The sequence below is a fragment of the Thunnus maccoyii genome, chromosome 16 (assembly GCF_910596095.1).
Source record: "Thunnus maccoyii chromosome 16, fThuMac1.1, whole genome shotgun sequence".
In the NCBI taxonomy this organism is placed as follows: Eukaryota; Metazoa; Chordata; class Actinopteri; order Scombriformes; family Scombridae; genus Thunnus; species Thunnus maccoyii.
Genome location: NC_056548.1, coordinates 17037486 through 17060393, shown reverse-complemented (window position 1 = coordinate 17060393; position 22908 = coordinate 17037486). Strand labels below are relative to the sequence as shown.

The 22908-nt window shown below is 43.7% G+C and overlaps 1 protein-coding gene across 2 annotated transcripts in view; it reads left to right on the top strand.

Moving 5' to 3' along the window:
- kif26ab (kinesin family member 26Ab) overlaps window positions 1–22908 on the top strand; it is a 66790-nt gene that overhangs the window by 5386 nt on the left and 38496 nt on the right. Inside the window, exons 1-2 of one of the 2 annotated variants that reach the window (XM_042388898.1) lie at window positions 7176–7278; window positions 20548–21024. In XM_042388898.1, coding sequence (XP_042244832.1) covers window positions 20707–21024 — 318 coding nt within the window. In that variant the 5' untranslated portion in view covers window positions 7176–7278; window positions 20548–20706. Of the gene's footprint in view, window positions 1–7175; window positions 7279–20547; window positions 21025–22908 lie in introns of those variants that run through there. The other variant, XM_042388897.1, reaches the window with a different exon arrangement.

Genomic DNA, 22908 nt, shown 5'->3' with positions numbered 1-22908 from the left:
TGGTTGCCATGGCCAAGGAGCCAGGAGGAACATTGCTTTGTCGAAAATAGCACTGTGCATAGAAGAGTGTGTTTACAAGTCAGTGTTACAAGAGAAATTTTCTAAGTCCAAGAAAGACAGAGAAGAAGTGGGTGATGGTAAACTGGCTGCAGATTTACCAGCCTGGCTACTGTTTCTCAGGCGAGTCGAGGGGATGTATCACCTCTTCTTTGTTGACTGACCTCTCACCTTTCTGTCAGTTTGCTCAGTCTTTATGGTGGGTTAGAGTTTCAGGGGGCCGACCTGGGCTGGAACAGGTGTACGCTGCTAGGTTCGCTGCAGGAGGGCAGATGACAGGACAGAGTGACTGGCAGACGGATGGAGAGATGGATGGAAAGACTGTGTGAAAGACCCCTTGGTTGTGAAACTTGAGCCAACGTAGAGTTAAAACAGAGCATGACCACATTATTCTATTCACCTCTAAGCACCTGAGCCTCTGAGGCTCTGTGTGATGTGTGTGTGTGTGCTGCATGCCTGTGTTGCTGCTCAGCAGTGCATGCACTCCAGAGAGAGAGCATGGGAGGAGATGAGAGACAAGACAGGAGAATAGAGGAGACTCTGGGCTGAGCTGTCCCCTCGCTTCATCCCTGCATGCAGTGTGACTTCTGCTTTATGGCATGTGGCTGTATTAAACTGCAGAGCAATAATCTGGTGTCAAGTGGTGCAGAGACCACAGACATCAGTCATGGCTCTCCGCTGCCGTGCTGCACTGTATCTGTGAGCCTCAGCAGCTGTTCATTGCCACTTTAACTCAAGACTCCACAGCTTCATTCATTTACTCTTTCCGCAGCTGTCAGCCACCTCTTCATGTGACAAATTTCTTTTGTGTTTGAATGCTTTGTGTTCACTTCTTTTATACTTCCTGTTAGGGCTGGGTATTGAACCTCAATAGTTTTTTTTTGCTACCAACCAAAATGTGTCCATGGCACCAAGTATTTAAAATTATTCAAGCACTGAAACCTGGCATCTAATGCTCAGCTAGATTTGGTAGCTTGTTTACTTATATTTGATCTTTGATATTTACTGATTAGGCTTTTATCAAGGTAAAGCTCTTGTATGCTTGTGTTAAGACAACATTTAACATTTTAGAGTTTGGGCTTCTTTTGTTACATGAAAAAGGGTTTTGTAGAAAAAAAGTAATGGTAAAAAAGGCTTGGTATCGTATACCAAAACTTACGTAATATATTGCTATTATTAAAAAAATTTCAAACGATACCCAGCTCCACAAACTGTGCAGTGAAGTGGGTGCAGTGGCATGAAATTAAAGGCTTTGTTGTATGAATGCACTTTTTTGTAAGAGTGAAGCAGGAGGGTAATTTTCTTGGGGGAAAAAATCCTTCATTTTCTTTATTTCTCAGCCTTTATCTCCACCTGAGAGCTGCACAGTGCAACCACAGTCTTTCATATGCAGACAGTGGAACAGCCCTGACAGCAGCTATGGAAGAGTACAGTGTTTCTCATTCACTTTCCTGCCTCCAGATTCTCACAGCTGGTCCCGCTTTTCAAAGGAGCTGACTTTTACTGGCCACAAACCTTTTTTCTAACCTTCAGGCAACTCTGGAATGAAGCCCACATCTTCACTGTCTGCTGCAGTTTCATTTTACATCTTTAATTTAGTGAGCTGAAAGTGAATTGACCCTACTTGTTGCCGCTCAGTCCGCTACTTATTGCAATTGCAAGGGCAAATTGCTACGAGGCAGAGCTCAGGAAATGGGTTCAGCATGCACAGATGCAAGGGCTGATGGGTCTGCGTGGTGCTAGGCTGCAGCGAGTCTGATGCTCATCACCTTTCATTGGGAGAAAAGCGAAAGAATCTGTCAGAGGAGGTTGAGGAATTCTCCAGCAGGAATAACTGCCATTCCTTACATCTGCACTGTGCTCCTGACTGCTCAGAGGAGCAGATCCACAGCGGGCAAGATGAAACAAGAGCTGACTGAGGCTCTCCAGCAGATGCCCACACACACATACACACACACACACACACACACAGGCACGTGCACACAGGTGAACTCATGTGTGAACATAGACACACACACGCATATGCACAGAGTTTAGCTGTATGTGTCTTCTTCTGGCCATCTGGCCCTCTCTGGTGCAGCTGTATTGTCTACAGAGAGCCGTCCAGATGTTCCCTCAGTTACCTGTCAAGGTGAGCAGAGCTTTTTAGAGAAGCTTAGACCCGGGAATTTACTCTGCCGCCTTCAGTTATTGTAAAGGTTGCAGCACCCTCACTTTCACAGAAGTCAAATAAAATAACCCTTTTATCCTTAACAACAGCTATTCAGTAAAGACGTTCAAAGTGTGACTTGGAGACCAGCTGCACCATTACCTTATAATGAGCTAATGAGAGAGCAATAAGCTACCAAAGGTCATGAAGCTTGGTAGAGTCTCTTAACTTCTCTAAAATCTCCTTAAATCTTGGCCTGAAGAGGCCTGTTGTAAGAGTATTTTTAACAAAGAAGTGGTATTACAAAAAGAAAAAAGAAATAAAATTATTTGTATTTTTCAAGCAAAAATGTTGACATTTACTGTTTTCAGGTCCTCAAATTTGAGAATTTGCTGCTTTTCCTGGTCTTACATTATACTGATTTGAATACTTTGAGATTTAGGGTAAGGGTTAGGGTTTAAACAGTGGGAAACAGCTAGCCTGGCTCTGTCAACAGGTTAAATAATCACCATACCAGCACCTCTGAAGGTCACTAATTAGCAAATTGTATCTCATTTGTTTAATTTGTACAAAAACAGATGTGTAAAAAAGGAACATGGCTTTACAGCGTGAGCTCTAGAGGTCATAGCAGGCATGTTTTGTTACCTGTGGACAGAGCCAGGCTAGCTGTCTCCCACTGTTTACAGTCTTCATGCTAAGTTAAGCTAACCATCTCCTGAATGATGGTTCATAATCAAAAGAGTGGTATCAATCTTCTCATGTACGCCAACTCTCGGCAAGAAAGTGAATAAGCATATTTCCCAAAATGTTCTTCTGTTGAACAACAGAGTTTGTTAGCAATATGGTAGCTAGCATTGCACAAATTAGTATAAGTGGTCATTTTGAGTGACTGCAATAACCTGTAAAATTCCTGTTGGTAGCCAGTCACAGGTGTATATTTACTGAGTGTTTTAATTCAGATGTGGCTCAGTCAGGCAATCACAAATGAGGCCCGAATCTGGTTTTGTTTTATAAACAATCATTTTGACAGAATTCTTTGAATCGAAGCTCCAGGTAATGCTGACATTCTGACAACACCTATATTCTTTAACTGTTTCTCATTGTTAGTGTGTTTGAGGAATGATTGCCATACATAATAGCACTTGTCTGAATGAGTTTGCTGCTGTTTGGTGAAGGATCATGTGTAACAATGAGCCAGACTGAAATGAAACAATGGTTCTGCAGTCTAGGCTGACAGGGTGATGTGTTACAGCAGAGCATAGGTCTGCAGAGCATGAGAACAGAGCCACAAAGGCAGAAATGTCAATGAGCAAAGAACACAAATGCAACAAGAAGTGTAAATAGTGGGAATTAATCAGTTTGACTTGTTCATTTAGGTTGAACCGCCTGTGAGTGTGTGTGTGTGTGTGTGTGTGTGTGAGTATGTGTGTATGTATGTTTGCTTTATGCTGTCACAGGGCTCCTACGACTCAGCTCCATATGTCATGGTGAAGTGAGACGTGCACGATCCAGGCAGACTGCAGTCCATTATTGAGTCTGATTCAGAGCATTGGAAAAACATAGTTGTTGAGATAAATTTTCAAGACAGTACACAGACACTGAGGGGCACTGAGTTGGAGGTAATCTCCTGCTGGCTCCATAAAACGCACTCAATTGACAGCGGGCCTTGTGGTAGCAGACAAATCGCCTGGCTTATAGCAATGTGCTGAAAGAGAATGCCAACGCTGTGTATCCTTGCCAAGATGGATATGCAGACAGAAAACTCCAGCAGTCTGGGCGTGGCTCCCTTGCTCACAGTAAACAGTGGATCAGTGGAGTATGGTACTTAAGTTGGACTTGACATTGCCTTGTTTGTTTTCCTCTTTGGCAGATGTAAATGGAGCTACCTCTCATCTGCTGGTTCAGAGTGCTGCTAGTGTTTGGCCTCTTTGGCAATGTTTACCCCCAGATAGTGCACAGAACCCATCGAATTCATGTTCAGCGCAATGAACTGTGTTTCACTGTTAAGCATTAGAAAACAAAAGAAAAGCTTTAGACATGCATTAATTGATCTTTTTTAGGCCATCTGGGGACAGCATAACGAACTGTAAACACAACACTGACATATCACCTCATAAAGTTAAACAACAGAATATTTACACATTGAGCAGACATAGATTAACATTAGCATTAACATTTTGCTTTTCCTGCAAAGTGTTCCACTAGGTTCACCAGCTAGTTGCTAACTTGGCTTGTATGCAGTTTGGTACTGGTCAGGTTGCATACAATGGGTTTTGTAAGAGCTTTTCTGGAAACAGCTGCCTCCTGTGAGAGTGAAAAACACTGGACATAAAACCAAAACAATTTTTTTGGTACTACTGTGTGCACATTAATATTTCTCAACACCTTGACCGTCAGTTCCCAGAGGAGCTCCTTAGTAGCCAACAGTAGCAGACCGTGGTTGTGGCTTGCGGCTGCTGTGTGAGCACGCTGGTGTGCTTTCGTGTAATATATCTGTATAGGTGTCTGGGTGACGGTGTCCATGCATCTTATTGCGATTCTATTTGTGTTTGTGTAATAGTAGACGGATTGTGACGTGATAGGTAGATGGTTTGCGCTAACTCGTCTTACTAGGCTTCCCAGCAATGCGCTGGGCAATTCTTTATTGTCAGAAGCTCATTCAGATACGTATATAGTGCCCCATAAATCCTGGCGCAGTGTGAAAATGCCAGTCAAAGTTCACGCTGCTCATGTTCATTTCATGCTTGAGTGTCCAGCTCCATGTGCAAGGATGAGTGTGTGTATTGATGATGTGTGAATGTGCGTGTAAGTACCAGAGGAAAAAGAAAGAGATGAAGCACATTCAGAGTCTCTCCATCCTTTCCACTTTGCCGCAGAAGTCATCCATCTTTCTGAACTTAACCGCTATCCAATTTATGATGGCATTATTACAGTCGGTGTTTTATCCTCATTCCAACACACAGGCAAAGTGGTGGTCTGGTTAATGGAGAAGGTGATGGAGAAGGTGACTGTCCAGTGCTATTACGCTGGTACTTGGTGGGCTTAGCTTTAGGGTGAAAATGGTGAGAATACAAGATCTGATTTTAGCACTTCTGCGCCCTCATTTTAGTGGCTGCTGGTTACTTAAATCAAAGTCTGTTACATGTCACTGCTCATATTATCAACTTATACTAAGCTCAGTTTTTAGGTTAATTTTATATCATTATATCATTAAATAAATAAAAATCTCAGATTGGCACCAAAGCATGTATCCCTTCTATTGACAGAGGGAGCAGAGGGAAAGAAGTGGAAAGTGGTTGATTCCGTGGGCGTCTTTGTTTCACTATTGAATGACTTGACTTAGCTATTTGCCTGCTGACATTTTAAAGGAAACAGCATAGCAATACATTCTACAAAATGGCAGCAAAGTTGCTTTTATTCGTGTGGAAAGTGGTGTCGTGGAATTTCTCAATAGGCGGAACACTGAAAAGGTCAACCTCAGCTGTATGGATTTTCATAATGGATTTTCACCAGAAAAAGTCAATCAAGATACAGTAGCTGTGTTGTTTGTCTTGGATTGGCAGGTGAGGTATTTTTACTGGGACTTTTGTTCTTCTGGAGAAATGTTTTCGTAGCTTTCAGAGCAGCAAAGGCTGAAATGGAGTGGAGTCTTTTTTCATAAAAAATTATACATTTTCATCCCGTCTTTGTATTAGCAAGCATCTAACCATTTTTTGGGGGTCTCATCCCATGATTTATCCAGATGTGTAGCACCAGAGTGATAAAGATGAGAGAGAAAGAGCATCACCCAACACCACATGCTTGTAAAATCCACTTAGATTGTGCCTTGAACTTTGACAAACAGCAAGAAAGTAAAGAAAAGAAGCCAGTCCTTCACTGTTGACAAGCTGCACTGTTGAATGTGTAACCTTCGGAGCTAACATATTTGCCCACATAGTAAACATGTGTACTTTGGAGGTCACTGGTATTCAGTTGGATAAAAATAATTAGGTTCATATTGAGATTTTCAGAGATTTACTGTCTTGAGAAATGATGCCATCCTGAGCTTACCACATACTCCCAGTGGATGCTTATGGAGTAAACCTTCCCTTGCCTCTCTCTCATGAACTGACTCCCATTAATAGATCCGTCCTTTATGCTTCCCCTCTTGTTACTGCCGCTCTATTTTATGATGTCACTCTCTCTGCTGAAGAGCTCTGGGCTGTTTTATCTTCTTCATGTGTGTCGGGCACTTAAACTTAAACCTCTCTGTTTATGAGTCCCAGACTGCCTCTCCATCCTCTGCGTTTGCTGCTCAGTATCAGTTCAGCATTGCCTATAAAAGCGTGAGCATCCTCCCTGTTCTGGGAACTCACTATCGGGCCCCGCAGTGCAGACCCCCAGCTGAGTGCTGCCCAACTCCCATGCTGAGTGTGAGAACAAGCCTGGGAGAGAGTGTGTGGGCAAGTTTGTGTGTATATGTTTGTGCATTTGTACAAGTTTATGTGTCTCCCGGCATTCTCAGTCAAACTTTTTTTGTTTTATGTGATGTTGACAGCAGTCTATCTATGATTGCTGCTCTCTGGCCTGCTTGCCTCACCATTTGACTTTTATTTGGAGCATATTTTAGTTGAGTTTTGTTCTTACATGCTGGTGTTTTTTTTTTTTTCTTCCTAAAACTGTCATCATTAATGCGGTGTGTTTTAGGTTCTCGACTGCTCCTTTTCTGCCATGGGCTATTTGGCACCGGTTCACCCCCACTGCGTCTCTCAGAAACATTTAAATCAACTCGGTAGATACTGTAGCTGTTGTTTACTGCACTACATTTATACATCAAACAAAAACATGGTTGGAATGCCTTTGAACGTGTCTGTGCAACACGGAAATGCTTTGTTTCCTCAGATGCCCAGTGAAGAGGAGGGAAGCTCTCGGGGAGCACACCTGTGCATGTGGCCTTGTTGAATTCCTGCATAGCTTGACTGTTTGGAGTAGAAGTGGATGCTACTGCTGTGTCCAGCTCACCTTCCCCCCCTCTCTGCCCTCCAAGAGCAGCAACTCAGCAACTATTGAGAGTCAAAAGTTACAAAACTAAGGTCATTCCATAATGTCCACTGCAAGTCCAGACAGCCATCGGGCCGTAAAACTATTATGTGGTCAAACTTGAATGTGTGGTTTTGTTTACACACAGCGTTTTACAGGTTGTCAGCTTTAGTTTGACTTTAAAGCAGTGGTTTCCAGGGGAGGTCATAATGTAGCAATGCTGAGCTTTTCATGTATCGAGCAAACTACATTTTTTCTCTGTTATAAATACATAAACTGGGATTCTCTCTTTTTTTCTTTTTCATGCACTACTTGTGCATCTGACCTCAAACACAGGTAAATGCATTTGTGTACACATGCACTACATTTATGTAAAAATGGCCTTTCCGCTTTGCAAGCATTCCCTCACTAAGATTCCCTCACTAACATGCATTCACTGCATTCACCCGGTCATTACCACATCTAGCAAGATGTTGCCCCCTCCTCCCTATTCTGTCCATCCACTGACCCCGCGGCCTCCCCCCGTCCCATGCTGGGCATTTATCTTTTCATCTCTTTGTGAGTGAGAGGCTGTTTTGGCTGCAGAGTCCAGTGGAGGGGTGAAACCAGGGCACACTTGAACTCCTACAGAAGCGGTCACTGGAGACCGTGTTTGAACTGTATTTGACCTGCCAGACTGTACCTCATCTGTGTTTCCTTCTCTTTTAAGCGCTTCTCTCTGCCTTTTACAAACACACTCGCGAACATGTATGCACACAACATACACTTACATAGTCAGTTTTTGTCAGAGCTCGGTTCCCAAACTGAAAAGCAGTTCAGAAAGTGATTCCTGCTAGTTGTTAAGTTATAGGAGGGTGCTGTAAAAGTCCTACAGTAGCCATTGGAAGTCATGGTGGTGCTATGGGGATGGAGGGCTTGAGACTACTGCAGCAACTGAACAATGCTTAATTAGCTCATAAACAAAGGCTAGTGGGGGATCAGAGAGGGCAATCAAAGTGTCCCGTTCCTTTGAGATTCTCTCACCATCAACAAAGCCACTCTAATGGCCCCGTCACTCCACTTGTTGTGTCTCACTGCAGTGTGCTTCCTGACAACATAAAAGGCCCACATTCCAAAAAAAGCCTCGGACAAGAGACAGTACCCATCCACACCTCCCTTGGCCTTCAAAGCAATCCCCACGATGCTAGTGCTACTCCCCCCACCCCACCCTTCCTCTCTCTGTTAGATATTGACATTGCTCCTCCGCTCACCTCCACAGTGTATGTTTGGTTCCCCGTGGCGACCACCACAGCTTTCATCTATCCTCTTTCAGACTTGTGTCCATGACTTTGGTGGTCTGTTTTATTGGATTCCTTTGTGTAACGCTGTGCTGGCACGCTGCTGGGAGCCAGCGAGGAAGTGCTCGACACACAGAAGACTGTGCCAGGCTGTGGAAAGGTTATTGAAGCTTGGCACGAAGACAGGTGCAATGCGCGTGTCAGGTGTGTCTATGTGCGTGCCTGTGCGTCACAGTGGCCTGGTGTCCGTGTTTGTTCTTCGCAGCGAGTTCGATTTGCACACTGGCGCGTGTTATTTTTTCTGTGTTTGGACACGAGGCCCTCTAAAGAAAACAGACATCCACTGCCACATGAGGACAGCTCGGCAGCAGGTCGGAGGCAATCTGTGCTTGTTTGTGCGACTATGTTATCATCTCCTGTTTCCTGTCAAAACAGGAAAAGACAGGGGCGAAAATGGAGGCTAGGAAAGTGCTGCCTTGATGTGTGTTGGCTGGAGGTCCAGCTCTGCCTGACAGTGACCCTTCTGGCCAGGAAAAACAGACCCGTTCAGGGCGTAACCCACAGCGGGATACTTCATGGTGTTATTTTTATCACTTTCACAAAGCACAGCGAGGGATGCTTTTCCCAGCTGTTGACACAGGTTCTGGGTCATTTTTGTCTCCAAAACAGCGCAGCAGTTGTAAGCGTAGGAGTGAGGGAGACGTCCCCTCTGGCCGTGTCCCTTTGGCTGGCAACCTCGCTTTATTGTAGTCTCTGTTTAGGAAAGGAAATCCTTTTTGATATTTTGTTAATCTTGAAAGTGAGACACTCCTTTTCTTTGGATGATCCCTAGACCTCCAATCACAATACCTTTTCCGTCAGCGTAGTTGTCATGTGATTTTGTCCATCCATCACATATACTTGTTAGCTCTCTACAACAGGATGGCACACACACACACACACACACACACACACACACACACAGTAGACCTGGTGAAGGGTCTTTTACGAGGCTCAACTGCGAGTACATTCCAGACAGTAGAGTCAGCTATCAATGTGGTTGAGGCGGTGGATTACTGCTGATGGCATGGCAGGTAAAAGCCCCGGCGTCTGCTGCGATATGGCTAAATGAGAAGGCACGGACAGGCACGCCGCACAAACAGCTGATTAGGGAATCAGCTAATTATTGACTGGTGAAAAATGATAACCATCTCCTGTTCTGCTCTGTTTAGGGAGTCACTCTGTAAAACTGAGAGTTGCTCATGTGGAATTCCGAGAGTATGAAGGCTGAGCTAAGTTTAGCTCTTTATGGGGTCTCTAAAAAAGAAAGAGCTGCTTGCACAAGAATGCTTTTGTTAGATTGAGCAGATTGCACTAAGCAAGCATCTCTGTTTTTGTTTTCCCAGCATTTTGTGTGCACATTAAGGCCTGAGTGACCACAGCTTTTATTCATGTTACTCAAGAAGTGACAAACTGCTACAAGATCATGGAGAATGAATGTTATTTCTGATTTTTGATGACCAACTGAACATGAGACCGGACAGGTAAACATCAGCCATAGCTCCTTTAGCACGTAGCGTCTGGACCGGGCAGCGGCGGTCTGCGCCTTTCTCTGTGACCCTGATTAAGATATGGCGTGTGCTTGCTGACTGGGGTCGCTGTCATCAGCAGGGAGGTCGGAGTTCATTTGTCTCTCTTGACAGACCTTCAGGTGGTGTTCCAGCGCTCTGGCAGAAGGCCACACCGATGCTGACCTCCACGAGTCGCACAATTAGTTACCCTTTGACCCTTCAGTCCCACAATCAAACCCCAAGCACGGATGGGGCATGCTTCTGCATCCCCAGACCTACTTTACATAGAACTGTGTGTGTAATAACTCTGAAGCCATTTATCTTGTTTCAGTGACATGAAATGAACAACACATTAGATTAGAGCCATGCATAAGAATTTACACTTCCAACTTAATGACACATCTGGCTACTTTCCATTCTCCTTGACTCATAAATATATAAAATACCCATTAGTCTGCATCTCTCTGAAAATGAGCTGCTGTAGACTGTAGAACTCTTCCTTGAGTGACTATTGCTGTTTAAGTGCTCCTAACTGTGTGTTTCTCATGCTCTTAAGTGCAGTTAAAGCACATCACTCAGAGGTTATATGGACGGACAGACTCAGACGAATGCAATCGTACCCCTGAGCCAAAAGTATAAATCTCATTGCAAACTCAAGCTTTCTGTGTTCACTTTGTTTGACATGTTCTGTCCTCACACACACACAATTCAGCGCAGCTTCTCGCTGTTTCTCTCAGGACTGTGTGTTTCTCCATCAAGCTGAATTTCTCAGCTCTCACCAAGCTCTGCTGTGTTGTGACATTTCATATGAGCAGGCAGAAAGCCCCCCCCTTAAGAAGAATTTGAAAAGCAGAATTCAAGAAACTCAGAATTCAACAAAGCTGCCAACAACTCCAAGGTTATCTGTTCATTTCACAATGTGAAGTGACAGCAGCAATGTCCTTGTCCGCCCATGCTGGCGTCCCTGACATGAGAATAGAGACAGTTGTGTAACTTGTTTCCGGTTTTGTGATTGGCTGTACAGAGAAAAAGTCTCATTCAGACGAGTGGATAACTTACAAAGCCACAAATTTGTATGCTTTCTCCTGTGTGAGTTGGAAGGTGTTTGAGTATTACTTCTGTAATCAGTTTGCACAGAGGTATAACAGAGATGTTTTTCATTTAACTTTTTTGCAACTGAAAAAATTATGAAATATAGCAGAATATAATGTTCTATATCTATATATAGTCTATAAATTTATACTTTTTTGCACTATTTAATGAACTATTAGGGTGAAAAGAGATTATTATTCCCCCCAAAAAGTATATATATGGCTTTCTGCCCAACCAGTCCTCACCACCTCATTTGAATATTAAGTGAAATGGTTGGAGTAGCTTCGTGTTGTGGGCCACAAGGCCATTTGTAGGATGCTATTGTTCCTACAAGACAAAGTGGCAAAATGTGCATATGAAAAAATTTTGATAAGCCATGCATTTTCTAGGATGCTGAATGAAAATCCTTCAGACTCAGTAAGTGGATTAGTGTGCGCCATTCTCCACTGAGATAGTTCAGCTTACTTCCTTATCTCGCTGAGATTCAATTGAATGTGTCTAGACATCTCAATTAGCAAGAAAAAAAAAAACAGATACTGGTTAGCGCTTATCTCAATGTGTTTTTTTTTTCTATCAGTACTCTCGTCAGCTGTTAGTGTCTAGTTCTCATAAACAGACAACAGTTTTCCATTAATACAACCCTTCCTTGCTGAAAGCCCTTGGCTGATGTTTAAATTTCTATTATTAGTGATAATTGTGTTCTCTGAGAAGTCATTGGCATGGTAATGACATCTTTCATGATAAATTAGTATTCCCCATTCTCTCTGCCGTACCTACAGTAGGCTGTTGCACCAGGCTGATTCCACCGCTCGCAACTCTGCTGTTCCATTGTTCTGCCGACACGCAGTGGCTTTGTGAGACACAAAGCGTGTCACTCTCTGAGATAATGCACTGCAGACTGGGAGTGGATGGGACAGGGACGCTCAGCACAGCTCACCTTGGCTGAGGATGATTTGTGCTCTTCTGTATGAACAGAAGTTAAGGTGCCAAAATAGGGGGGGGGATTAACCTTTAGCTTGTTCTATAGTCAGTACAGCTTTGTGATGCTAATGGGTTAGCCTGTTGCTCACATACCCACACTGGCACACAGGCCGATAAATGAAAATTGAGATATTTGCCGAATAAAAAAAGCGCTGTGCTCGAACAATAACCACTTACTGAGACTCATTATGCACCTTCTCCTCACAGACTCAATCTATAGAGTCACTCCATGTGGAGAGAGCGAGTGGGAGGGAGACTGAAACTCCAGCAGCAACAGAAAACTTGAATATTTATCCATGTGGCAGCTTGCCAGCATAATTACTGTACCGTCCATTCTGAGGGGAAAGTGAAGAGAATAATTATTGTAGGATACTCAACATTTCACCTTGTCATCACTTTCATACAGCTTTATTTTCATGACTATGTAGAGCTATGCATTTTTACACAAGGTGTCTGGGATGAAATATTGCAATAACTGTATAAAGTGAGGCAAATATGCACCTTGTAGATCCATATGTTTAATTTATATGCACTGTAGCTGTGCAGCTATTTACATGTTGATCTAAAAATGATTAATTCTAATCATGTTGTTCATGTGTAGACTGAGATTTTTTCCATTATAGGATCTGGAGGATGTTGATGAAGATGCCGTATGCAATTACTTCTGTTTGAGCATGAGTAACTCCCTTTGCATTTTTCTTTGATAATTAACCATTCACGCACACAATCTGCATCTTTGGATGTTCACCTCTGTCACACGTTACCCTCCTTGTGGCTAAGGGAGTCCTGTGATGGAGATTAGTTGCCATAAGCTTTAGCAGCAGTTTGTTTTCTCTCTAAATAAACTGCAGGGAACTGGGGGTGCTCTGTCTCCCAGTCAAAACGAAAAATCCTCCCATAGAACAAAACACAGTTAACTCAGCTCTGTCGGTGTGGCAGTTCAGAAAGAGGAGAAGCAGGTGGCTGTCATCACTGCATAGAGACTGGATGGGGGGTTTGAAATGCAAGTGAAGTACTGGTTTGGGCTGTTGGAAGAAACCATTGTATCAGGATCCTATGCTTTGCGGTGAGTGTTTTTAGAGTGGGCTCTTGGACAAAAATAGATCTCTCAACAAGCTCCAGTGGATGGTTAGGAATACTGAATACTGCTTCAATTTCACACTGCACATTAATGAGGACAGTAGCTTTCAACTGCCAGTGGTTATATTTGTAAAATGTTCATCTCAGATTTCTGCTATTGTGCAGACTTTTGCAAAATAGCAGCTTCAGTTAAGGAGATGACAAAACATCTGTGCACCCAGATTTTTAACCCTCATCCCCTCTCTTCAGCCTCCCTCCCCCTCTCCCCACCTCCCCTTCCTCCCTTCTGTCCTTGCTTTCACCTGCAGTTTACAGCAACACCTGGCTCCTGCCTCTCCAGCTTGACTGTTGAATTTTTCATTATTTTCTCATTTTGGTTTGTTTCCACAGAAGAGTGTGGTTGGGAAAAAGACAAACTACCTTGAGAGTGTCTCGGAGCCAAAAAAATCAGCCATTCTAATTAGAAGTGAACAATTGCTGGTGAAAGTATACATAAACACAATCCAGAAGTGTGTCCCTGGCGAGGACGACACAGCAAGCTGCCCTTCTGCTGCCTGACTTGTTCTGCAGCAGCTACGGGCAGGGAAGTGGAAAATATTTGAAGAGGAGAAAAAGTAGTTTCATTCGTCTGGTTTATCTAGTGATGCAGCCGAGCGTTACTTTTTTTTCACTAATGAGAAAACTTTGGAGAGGTTCATGTTGTTCTCTCTGTGCAAACCAGAGCATTGCTTCATCTCTGAAATCAGCTTCTCACTGAGTTGAAGTGATCATCCACCTGCAGATCTGTAATGAAGATGCCTTAAGTGCCCGACTCTCCCGGTGGTGAGTCCAGCCTCGACCCCCCAGCACTCTTACTCTGGCCAAAGCCGTTGAAAGCTTGATGGATCTGAGACAGGCTGCCTTGGGTCCACAGAGGAGACAGAGAGAGAATGAGAGATGTTGGAAAAAGGGGGAGTTGGGGGAGTGGGAGAGGAATGAAGTCTGTCCAAACAGTCTGAAAGGGGCTTGTTTTCTTGTGCGTGAGTGAACAGGAAAAGGTAATTAACTGGCCAAGTGGCGAAAGGCTGGAGTGATGGATGGGTGTGGTGGAAAGAGACAGCCACACAAGGGGCAACATACACACACACACACACACACACATACAAACACTTACATACACACATGCGCGTGCGCACACACATGCATGTATTTCACCCATTTCTCCCTCTTATGTAAAGCCTCGTAAAGTGAGCCTTTTCATGTAATTACACTTTTACACAAACATATGTGAGTCAGTAAGGGGTGCTATAAGCACTCGCACCCTGATAAATGGGTGGACCATATGGAGTGGTGACACATCATTATACGAGGTCATTAATGGTTGCAGGGTGGTTTGCCAAAGACTCATGAGTGATTACATCTGACTCTATCTATGTTTAACCTGAGGGTCAGCAGGATCTATGGCCTTTTTATTTTTGATGGACAGTGACATCTGTTTTTATGGATGACATGAGAAGCTGTAGGCTGCAGTCTGCAATGAGCTGTATCACAGTGCAAGTAAGCCACAAAAGCTATTTACATCACATTGGAAGATCCAATGTGATGTGAAAAAAGGTAACAACTGTATTTTGTAGTAAATCTTACTTCCAATGGCAGATCCTGCTCGACCCTGTAATCATTCACCAGCGGATGTGTCACTGTGATACTCAGGACAGGTGGTGGTATCATGTGTTGAAAGTGTCACTAAGGGGTAAAGCCTATTTGCATTTTCTGTCAGCAGTTCACTGACAGTTAAAGGGAGGAAAGGGCTAAATCACACAGGGCAGACATCTGACATCTGCCTCTGTAAGCTTGTTGTGAACAGATGCTTGATGCTCAGAGATTTGGCTGTTCATTTAAGGGAATACTGATGCAAAACTCTTGTGCGCTTCTCCAAACAAGGTAATCATTTATTGTTGTTTGTTTGTTTGATCTAAAATACATGGAAGTTTGTTCTGACATTGTTAGTAAGCAGTTTGTCTTCAGGATATTGCGGAATTATACAATACTGGCTTATCTCTCTGAGAGGAAAGTAATGTTGGACTCAATTTTTGCCAAGTCAGAGTTGAAAATTATCAGGTTTTTGTACATAAGTAAAACTGAATGTTCAGTATATCTTTATTAGTACTTGTTTTGTGTTTGTTTTGCCCATATTTACCCTGAGATTTTCTTGTGATTTACCATCAAGCAATTACAAGAGAGTCAGAAACAGGAGCAGTGAGAAAGCAGCTTCTGAAAAGCAAGAGCTGAATCCATTTTGCAACCGTATCCCTCACAAAAGCTTAAAGTCAGATAATGGGATAAGAGTCTACTTAAACAAAAGCCGAATTTCACGTTAGAAACGCTGGAGCTAGTTCATCTTTATTTGATGGAATCTCATTGTGCTCCAATAAAAACCCCCCAGAGTGACAGAAAATTTAAGCAACCAGGGTTTTTCACACCGCCACGGAGGGTGAATGAATTCATGGCTTTAGCGGCGCATGCTTTTTGTCTGAGGCAGTGTTATCATCTAGGTAATGACAGTGCACTTGTGTTGCTGCAGATACTGTTGCTTTGTTTTGGGAAAGTCTTATTACAGGTTTGTTTAATCTGTCAAGTCAGCAGACAGGAGCAAACATCTGTTTGATGTGATTTGGTGAGCCGTCCCATTTTGTGTTCTACCAAAGACGTTCCCACAGAGTTAAATAGCATGCTAGTGTGACATCCTGAGTCATTGTCTTCTCTTGCCTCCGAGCAGGCAGTGGTTAAATTTAATGGTCTGTATCCCAGGTCTCCTGCGGCAGTAAAAGCTTTACCTGATATCTAATCAGAGTCAGGGTGCACAGGCTTTCCAGCTTTCTTCTCCTTGAGGGGATCTGAGTTGAGTCGGCTGTCTTGGAGAGCAGGTCAGAGAGGTGGAGGTGGTGGGGACAGTTGAAAAGGAGCAGGGGGCAGAGAGGGATTACACCACTGGATGTGTTGCTTTTATCCTGGGAATGTAATCTGCCTTAATGCCCTGCGCTCACCCGGGGCAAGGCCAGCAGCTGTGCTCGTTTTTCTCCAACTTGGCTGTCAGAATGAGCCGGGCTACCTGTGGGAAAGCAGGCATGCTGGAAACTCTCGTACTCACCCCAGGATCTGGACTGGGCTCCTGCGGTTTATTGGGGGCCAATCCCTTTGAGATTTAGGGAGATGGTGTGTGGTTAGGGTCAACACTGTTTCAAGCCAAGTAAACATAGTGGCTCAGTCGCATCCTTACTGGGAAGCAGAGAAAGGGAAAGCCAGGGGGTTGAAAGGGCACTAGAATCTGCAGCTGCTGTGTGGTCTTGATTTTACAAGAAATGCAGTCATAGGAAGTACTTAAGAATTGTAATGTGTAAACAGGACTGGTGCTGGTGAGAACAAAGTTTAGTGAGGACAGATATAAAGCAGCATGGTGTTGTACTGACTCATTTTGGAGAATGTTTCCATGCTAGTAGAATAATACAAGAGAAACCTGGAAGGGGAAGGAAAGGAAGGAAGACTGAGCAACTTAATCTTAAAGTCAACTTGCACTAGCGAAACTGGCTTGTGTTTCCGTTACTGAACGCTTACAATGAACACACAAAGGATCGAGGAATAGCAAATGTGTTATTTCCATAATGCCACTTCTGGACTTATTTTGTGCAAATTGCACTTTGACTAATGTTAGAAATGAGAAAGTAAATCACACATGACAGGATGCCGCAGAGAGCTCAAAAACAGTTCAGATAGCTCACAGTTTGCAGATTGCAGTATGTCAGAACTTTTCACTTTATTTTTTCTCATCATGGATGCACTTGAACACAATTTTGCTTCATTTCCCTTTCTGCCACTGCTGCAGTGGGTCATGGGGAGCTTTTATGCTGGGGAAATATCTGTTAGGCTCAACTGGAATAGAAAATACGGTTTCCCAGAGTGTTTTACTTTCAATGGAGCGTGCCTAAAAGTCTTTCGGCTAGTGCGGGGCCTCATGCATTTCAAATCACTATGACCTTCCCTTGATTTAAGTCAGCTTGCTACATCTGGCCGGGCTCTCCACATCAGAGGTATATTAGACACTGAAAGCGGAAACAGTCAGATGGCAGGTTCACTCTGTCTGGTTAGAGAGAAGGTGTACTGACGAGACAGGGTAAATGAGGTGTGATTTGAGAAAAATCTTATGTGTGACTTTGCCCGGTTCTGGTTGCACCCTAAGGAGGCAAGAGAAAGAAATCATGCACATCTTTCTCCCTGTCCCCTCATCCATAAGTAGTTACGGCTGAGCTTGTTTCTATCAGCCTGTGGGCATGGGGCTGTCTGTGATGACACTCTCCATCAACCCAGAGAGACAGTCAGTTAGTCGGGCAACTCTCCCTCCTGCTGCTGCTGCTGCCCTGGTTTTCATCACAGTTAGTCTGAGGGACAGAGACAAACTTAGGTCTCTAAGGGTTGTGAAGGGCTCATTCCACAGGCAGGGCTTTCTCTCCCCAGTGTGCTCAGCACACCTCCTTTCCATAATAAGGCCATAGCATCTGACTACATTTGTCCCCAGAGTTTAATAAAGATCAGTGCTGACAGGCAGTAAACCAACACAACCACCCACAAGCCTCCAGGCAAGGGCCACAACCCCGGCCTACCTCCTCCCACCTCTCTGTCTCTCTCTGTTCTCTTATCCTCACTCGTGCAGTTCGATTCTCTCCATGGATAGAGCTCGGCTTGAAAACCAAAACCATCTCCCACATGTACAGAACAATGGCTGAGGAGTCAGAGCCCTGAAGTAGCTCCACGCCTCTCTGCTGACGGGAATGCTTTGAACATTTGGATTGTGTTGATGCTGTGCGTTACATACTTCTCTGAAGCAGCGCTACTCTTCACACCCACTTGCACCTGTCAGTAACAGATCATATGGATAATAAAAGAAACAATATGGCTTCAGGGCGGAGTGCACTCAAGCATCATATGTTTCATGTTTTCCACTTTATGCCTCTCAAACACTTAGCTTGAGTGTGATACCTAAAACATATAAGACTGTTTAAGCTTGTAAGGGCGACTTTTCAGTTTGCTGAAAGAGTTAAACTTCTATATGTTTACGTTCAAACCTGCCTCCCCAGAAAGATTGCGAGAAATATCTCCTGATCTTGATGTCCTTTCCTTACTATCCTCTTCTCCACCTCCTATGAGTTGTATACAGATGGATTGTGTGGCCTTCAATTTCATCATACCCTCATCATTCTCCTCCACACCCCCAACATCATCATCATCCTTCTCATCATCAGTGTCATCATCCTCATAAGCCTTGTGGCCCTGACCCTTTATTCACTCCACTGGGCATAAAGCTTGCAGACAACTTTACCGGAGAAGCCCGCTCTCTAACCTCCAGGAAGAAACTGAATAGCAGATGGGCTCAGCTTTGTGTGTCTTTTTATTAGCTCCCCTAAATCAACACCTAACAATGCATGGAGAGAGATAGGGGAATTGATTTCTTCCATCTACTGGTGCCCTGAGGTGGGTAAGGGGTGGTTGGAGGGTAAAGGGTGAGGGGTGATGGAAGGGCGGAGTTGACTGGTTATGACTTAGCTTCAATTTCCTGTCTAGGAAGCATGTACATGAAGCCAGGCTAGACTGTGAACATAGCAGCTAGTAGTGTTTTTTTTTTTTTTTTTAGCTCTTTCTTTCATTTCACTCTAATTTGTCCTAGACTGTTTCATCTTATTTCAGCGGAACTGTCCTGTCCTGTGCATAAATATTCTGCCAAGTAGAAAATGTTCACGTGTCAGGATCATGCAGCATTAGGCATCATTTTTTTAAAGCTCTATCATAGCCCTATCACATTTCTATTGTAAGCTTCTTACATTCAAATCCATTCCTCATTGGGATATATTCTGGCATCAATATGCACTTGATACCATACTGCACTTGATCTACCATTAACTGCTGGTCGTCAACACATCAAAGTCTTATATTCGAGGTGAGATTAACAGGGTTTTCTACATCCTCACTGTATTTGTGCTTAGGTTCCATCCCTGCCTGCTCAAGTGTAAAATAAATAGCCAATATAGTAAATCATTAACGAGAGCTTCTCAGTTAACATCATGCCAGAAAGTAGCCCAGTCCAATCACAGTCTTGTGTATGGTTGTTCAATAAATAACGTCATAGTATGGAGATTCTGCTTATCTGTAAATGGAGTATAATTCAGTAGATACTGTAATGTTGTAGAAAGGTTGCGTGATCGCACTATTAATACAGTTGGTGTTTGCAGAGAAAGGTCATCTAAAAGTCTTTGTATTGAGCTGCTTTCATGCGGAGGAGATTTAGAGTCCCTCGGCCTGCCTCTATAGCCTCTGTGTCTATTGGGTTAGCTGTATTAAGTGGCACTGCATTAGGGCAGTGGATTGTTGTTTCCCCTCTGCTTCACTCCTCTTGATCACCTCCGAGGTTCCACGGAGCAAAGGCCTCATAAACATTTATGTATGGGCTGTGGGTTCCTGTCTTAGGCCATGACTCCACTGGGCAGGAGACCGGTGGCCCTTTATGCCTCTTAAGAGACTGTCTGTGTGTTTGTGTGTAAGTATTTGTGTGAGTGTTTGCTTCCCTAAAACACAGAGAAAGTTATGTTCCACCCTCACTTAGGATTTGAATAGTTCGCTGATAGCTCTGTGTGCCTCCAGCTTCCTGGAGGAGGTAATTATTTTTACATTTGGTGGCTTATCACATGTTTTCATGCTGGGACACTTATCATATGTAAATTGTATAGCTTTGGGCACTAGAGTCCACTCAGCTGTGGAGTTTTGTCCCTTGAGAAGGGACAAAACTCCACTGGACACCGTCTCTAAAAGCTGTAATAAGCTGAAATCTGCTCAGCCCTCTTATTTCTAAAGCTTCACAAAATAAATAAAAAACACATTTCATTTGTTTTTTTTTTTCTCGCAAGGCATGCCTCTGTGGGATCTTCTACTAATCCTTCCGAGCCTTATTTCAGAGTTGTCTCCTGATGTTTGGCTTGTTTGGTCTCCCCAACAGAAGTGAAATAAGCACATGCTCACTGAACCTGATCAGCAGTCTTAAGTTGCATGCAAGCAAAAGCAGCTCAGTCTAAATAAACAGCCACCCAGAAAAAGAGGAAGTGGTTAAGGCAGGGAGTGAGGGTCCCAGAGGGCAGTCAGGAACCACCCTGGTAGCAGACCACTGACACGCCTGGAAAATGTGAATAACGTGCAGGATTTTTTTCAAAAGGACAGATAATGAGATATGCTTTACATCAACAGTGTTATATGCACAGAGTTTGTGTGTGGGTGTATTATGCATAGTGTTAAAGCACATTTCTTGTGTGTGTTTACTCTGCAGGACCCTGGATATGCAACTTTTCTGTTTGAGCAGCTCCAAGTACCTGGGAACAATGAAGCTGGTGTCAGCTGTTGCCAGGTGTGCTTCACACCTCTCTGCCAACTGAGGCAGGAGGCCCTGCAGACGCTCCACGCTCCCATCCTCACATTCAGCTCAGACATGGCTGCCCTGCCTACCACATCATTTTTACCACAACCCTCCAGATTCACTGTGTCGTCCTCCAGCGCCAATGCTAAACAACTGTCCAAAGGCCAACCCGTCGCCCACTCTGTCCTGCCCTTGGGGGAGCGTCACATGGTGCCAGGCTGGTCGCAGAACCCCTCAGTCTCTTCAGGTCCTAAGACCAGTATCCAGGTTACGGTGGCAGGAGGGCAGCTCACTGGATCCCCGAGTTCCGTCACCATCCAGGCACAGCAGTACCTCGAGGGCATGTGGAGCATCTCCAGGGTCAACAACTTCCTCCCTCAGCCTAAACCGGTATGTCTTTAATGTCACCTTTTTCACAATATTACCTTCCATTCTTTTAGCTGCTATGGCCACTTAGAGCAACTTTTTAATGGTGCTATAGTAGAATGAGCTTAAATTCCTGGTGGGACAAATGGCAAGCAATATTTGGTAATGTAAAGGTTTGGCTACTTAAGTGCCCTTTTGAAGTTTTGTGCCTCAAGACAATCATCTGCTGGGAATATAATAAAACAGACTTTTTAAAGCAATTGGTAATTGGCAATTTCTAAGGAGAAAGTGATAATAAATATTCCAGAATAATCAACTTAAATGAACACTAATGATCAGTGAAATACTGAAGTAAAGCCTTTTTTCTTCAATTTCTTCAACCCGCGCTATAGTGCTCGTCAGGTCAAGTCTCGTCACTACAAATGTTACATTTCAGACCTTTTGAGGAAATGAATCCCTGCAGAGAACTCGTGAGTCAGAACTCTACAGGATTGCTGACCTCTCATTCCTCAGTAGTCAAGGAGCCTGAGTGATCTGAGGTCAGAGGCCATCGCAACACTAATCTGCTGACCTCCTCCTCAAGGGCATTTCGAATGACCACCCCACAGCGTCACCATAACTCTTTTCTCATGTAGGATAAGCGGTAGTCTGTGCTTTGTTTCATGTGTAAGAGACTTGGAAAGGTCCTGAGTTTTGCCCTTTGTGTCATGAGAAATTATGACTAATCATGCTGTACTTCTTTTATGACTTAAACTAATTTATTTGCACAATTAAGCAGTTTTTCATTGTAATGTAAACTTTACAATAAACACTACAAGTATTGACAGGGATCTCTAGCATCTTAGAGTGTATTTCTGGCTGCTGATGAGTCTCTTCCTGCATTGACGGGGACATCTGTTCACAGACTTGATTGACAAACCTCTGTGACATTCTGCACCAGACAGACTCAGTGTACAGACCAAACACTATAGGCTAACATAATCTAGCCCTCGCACTTTAATATTTCCTGTCAGATATATAAAATGTAAATTTAGACATTTTAGTTCAGCCCTGTTGGAAACTACAGTCTGTTACAGGCGTTGGCAATGTTATTCCCTCCTCTCTGTTTGGAAATTGAAGACAGATTTTCACTCCTCCTTTTACTCCTTTAATGTCAACAAGTGCCTTTAGAGATGGTTTATGGGCAGCCATCAAAAGCTTTTAACTGCATGTACGCAATCTAGGGCAAATCAAACAGCCTGCTGCAGAAGGGAGAGGCTGACTTGAGTTCTCCATCTATGTGTCTAAAAGCAATTAGTGGCCCTTGGAGCTGGGATGAGTTGCTCAATGCCACATAGCTGAGGTTGGGGCCTCTTTGGACAGAGAGAAATGTCCCTTCAGGACATGAAATTACAAACACAGCAGAAATGGGTGTTATTTTCTCAAGCTTGTTTCTTTCATTAAAACCAGATCCTTCAGAATGACAAAAACCCATACCAGCTCTCGTGGATTGGGAGTTATGCTGTGCCGAAAGGCAAAAGCTTTATGATGATTCCCACTTGGTTTTTTTGTGGGGAGAGCATGTAGTGTTGTTCAGACAAAGAAGCTGAGATGGACTATGTGTGTGTTAAACAGAAAGAGTGTGTCAGCCAGGGAGCCTGGGGCGCTCCCACACACAGCCCATTATAGGGCACCTTGAATCTCCCATTTGGGAAAAGGCTCTGGTTAACATCTGGAATGATGTTTGTGGTCTTTAGAATTGAAACTATCTGGCTCCCTCTTTAGTTTTGGCTGACATATGAGTGTAGCTGTCTTGAATTGAGCAAATGGCACACAAATGCACTTTTCTGAGATAGCAGGTTTGTGGAGAAATTCAGTCTCCAGCATGTCTAGAACCTTATCCAAAGCTCCACATCTGATAAGTGCCAA